At 36.6% G+C, this 3,445-nt stretch overlaps 1 protein-coding gene across 3 annotated transcripts in view; it reads right to left on the bottom strand.

Moving 5' to 3' along the window:
• The window catches only part of kcnh7 (potassium voltage-gated channel subfamily H member 7), a 46,422-nt gene that overhangs the window by 30,287 nt on the left and 12,690 nt on the right, over positions 1 to 3,445 (bottom strand). For all 3 annotated transcript variants that reach the window (XM_014001501.1, XM_014001502.1, XM_014001503.1), the window contains exon 3: positions 1,106 to 1,261. In XM_014001501.1, the coding sequence (XP_013856955.1) occupies positions 1,106 to 1,261 (156 nt within the window). The remainder of the gene's footprint in view (positions 1 to 1,105; positions 1,262 to 3,445) is intronic.

Raw genomic sequence — 3,445 nt, 5'->3', positions numbered from 1 at the left:
TGTGTGTGTGTGTGTGTGTGTGTGTGTGTGTGTGTGTAATCATCATCCCATTACACAGTAAAATAAATAATTTATTAATGATTTTTTAGTTTGATAAAGATGATAAACAAGATCACAATGCACTGCATAAAACAATGTTTTTTTCAACTCTCAACCAAGTCTAGCATAACATTCCTTTTGATTTCTTGCTGTTGCATAACAGAAGCTCAAAGTCAAAGACAGTGTTGAGGTCAGACTGTAAGTGTGATGTGTGTATTTAGAAGTTTCAGTTTTCTCTGACTCCATTAATTTGAAGTCACATTATATGCTCATCTCTCTCATGTACCCACAGGTTCTCTTGCTGAAACATCAGAGCAAACCATCAAGTCTGATTAGCAATGTTGGCACAGGGACATGCACGCACATTAATACAGATACTTAAAATTCACATACACACACTGCAGCTCAAGCTCACCATTAAATTATTGGGGGAATTCATATGGCAGAAAAATCTTAAATAATTCTTAGATGAGAAGTCTGATCAGAGATGCTGAATGCATCCATTAAAAAACAGAATTTTCTCATTAGTAGTTACACCTCCTGACACAAATGCAAATGCTAACTAAATGCAAATGACCCAAAAAGGGATGATAAACTGAAAAACTAAGCATTTTTTTAATCAAGATTAAGATTATGCAGACTGCTCTCTCCATGCACACAGAGCTTGTTACTGCTGTGGATGTGAACTGTACAGTGCTGGGCTAAATAATGCATGTAGTTTATGGATTCAAATGCAGGCAACATGCTTGATAGTTACACTTTAAGACAGCTGACAAACTCTCCAGTGGTAACATTGTGTTTACCAGATGTAAAAATCTGCTATTTCATTTCAGTCATTATGATGCTAGGCTTTATGAGAAATTATGTTTTATTAAGATATTTAACAACCWTGCAAAGTTTTACCGTGTTCAACTCGAATTCATATGTAGCATTTAGTGCTGTATAACTTTTTGGAAGACACCTTGAAATGATATTTTTAGGTTCAATAGATAATAAAAAAAACAGTAAAAGGAGAAAAGCTACCATAAAACCACCACTACATCACAAAACTGTGTCTAATACTCACTTTGATCGGACTTTGTTGGGGAAGCTGGGCTTATATTCTCTGTGGAGCGGTCACTTCCCTCTTCCAGGACAAGTTCAAAATTCAGGATGAACATTATAACCACGCCTTCTTCATTCTTCACCGGGATGATGTGGGTGGTACATTGAAAGTCAGACCCTGAAAGAGAGAGATAATTAGTCAGTATCAATACAAAATCAGCTTTTATTTCTACAAAAGTTGAGTCTGAGTGAGAAAAGCTTAACCGTACTTGTCTTAATCCCAAAAACCAGTATTATGAATATTAACAAAAGCTGTAATGTTGTAAAACCTGAAAATGAGAAAAGGTGGCGTGATTAATAAAGTAGTAACAAAATACCAACATGTCAGGACAAATACAGTAAGGTAAGAGTAAGATAAGAATGCCTACAAATGAATATGTTTTATACTTTAGTTGCCTTATTTTCATGCTGCCAAAACAGAGGAGCTAATAGTTTAAGTGGGGCCGAGATTGTTGCTGTTTTGGAACAACTTCAATTTAAAAAAATAACGTCATAGCTCCTTATGCATGCAAAATATTTTATGAATTCAGTTCATTTTACGGTGATTGTTTACATCAAATTTCGACAGTAGCAAGTAGCTGTAGTGTTTCCAGTGCAGCTTGGTAAACAAAATGCTGCAATAACTATGTAGGTCAAAAACTGATGACGATGCTTAGATTTTTTAAAATGACAGTCATGCAAACTTCTACAAAAGTTTTGAGTGAAGTTGTTTTAAAATGGCAACAACTGAGCGTAGCTCTGTTTAGACGAGCTCTTCAGTGCAGTTAGGATTTAAAGATGTTCATCCAGACTTAGGTCATTAAAAGAGTCTAATAGAGTTTTAATTGTTCATTACTTTCTACAAAACCCCTCTCCAAAAGATGTGAACTTTCCCTTTAAACTTGGCACTTGTGTTTTTTTAATAAGCTGCTCATAACAGATAAATGACAATGCTGGCAGCAGTTGTGTTACCACAAAACTGGAGCCTGGGTATATAAAGGTGTGTGTGTGTGTGTGTGGGGGGGGGGGGGGGGGCATAGTTTAGTAAAATAGATTTATCAGATGTGACACACTCAGCCTATTTAAGTGGAAAAGAAACCCAGGAACATAACAGTTTCTCTATTGTTCTGGATATCCGTTATTGAAGCCCGGGGGCACAATCGTAAAACTTTCTACCCACTTATCTGTAAACAGCAACACAATAGCTACTCTACGCTCTGGCTGAGCTGTCATAATGGATCAGTTACCAGCAGTATTACGCTGTCTTTTTTTCTTTAGTCTCTGAAACTGATAAGATATTTGACAATTTTAAAAAACTTAGCAGTAAGTAAATGAAATCATATCAATTTTAAGTGCTAATACCCAGTAGGATTGAGCTATAAAAACAATGCCCAGTGGTAAAGTGTCTCTTAGTGTCTCTGCAATATGTGGGTCTGTCTGTCATTCTTTCTGGGTTGTTGTCTTGCTCATTTTCAGAGAGGACACACATTACCAGTGTTCCCTGTAATCTCCTCTGGGCTCACAGACACCGTGCCAGCAGCATTCATTAGCAGCAGACTTGCTGTCTGACTAAATATAACAAGCTCAGTCTGCCTCACCATGCCAGAATTGTATTGGAAGGACTTCTGCATCCAAACTAACAGAAGTAATGATGCATTGTCAATTGTGAAAATACAATAATGTGGTTTTAATGGAATGGAAAACCCAAAGAAATGGTGTGAACTGGTTTGTAAGAATGAATAGATTTTAATGTTTTGACTGTACCGCATCACGTGAACTGATGGGAATAAATACTGCAACATGCAGCTGTATTATACAGGACCGGCAGGTGTGTACTACATCTTGCCTGGTGTCATAGGTGCCTCGCTGCATTTTATCATGGAGAGGAAGAGAAGTGCTAATGGGGCAGAGCACCTGCAAGTCCTTCCTGAGAATTTTCCCATTTCATTAAAAGTAAAATAAGGTATTTTTTCTTACTTTTTTTCCTAAAATTCTGCCTTACTAAAATATGATATACAGCGGGTAAAATAAGTATTGAACACGTCACCATTTTTCTCAGTAAATATATTACTAGAGGTGCTAATGACATGAAATTTTCACCAGATATTGGTAACAACCCAAGTGATCCATACATACAAAGGAATCTAACCATAAATGTCCAGAAATGAAGTTATTTGTAATAATGTGGAATGGCACAGGGAAAACATATCGAACACGCAACTTTTTTGACTGGTTTTAAGATTTTGATCAGGAGTATATTCTGGCATCCAAACAGTTCAATGTTGGTCTCATCTGACCAGACTATATTCTCCCAGTATTACAC

Source organism: Austrofundulus limnaeus, unplaced genomic scaffold (genome assembly GCF_001266775.1).
Source record: "Austrofundulus limnaeus strain Quisiro unplaced genomic scaffold, Austrofundulus_limnaeus-1.0 Scaffold9, whole genome shotgun sequence".
NCBI lineage: Eukaryota > Metazoa > Chordata > Actinopteri > Cyprinodontiformes > Rivulidae > Austrofundulus > Austrofundulus limnaeus.
Note: the sequence above shows the minus strand (reverse complement) of the source record. Positions and strands in the feature narration are given on the sequence as shown.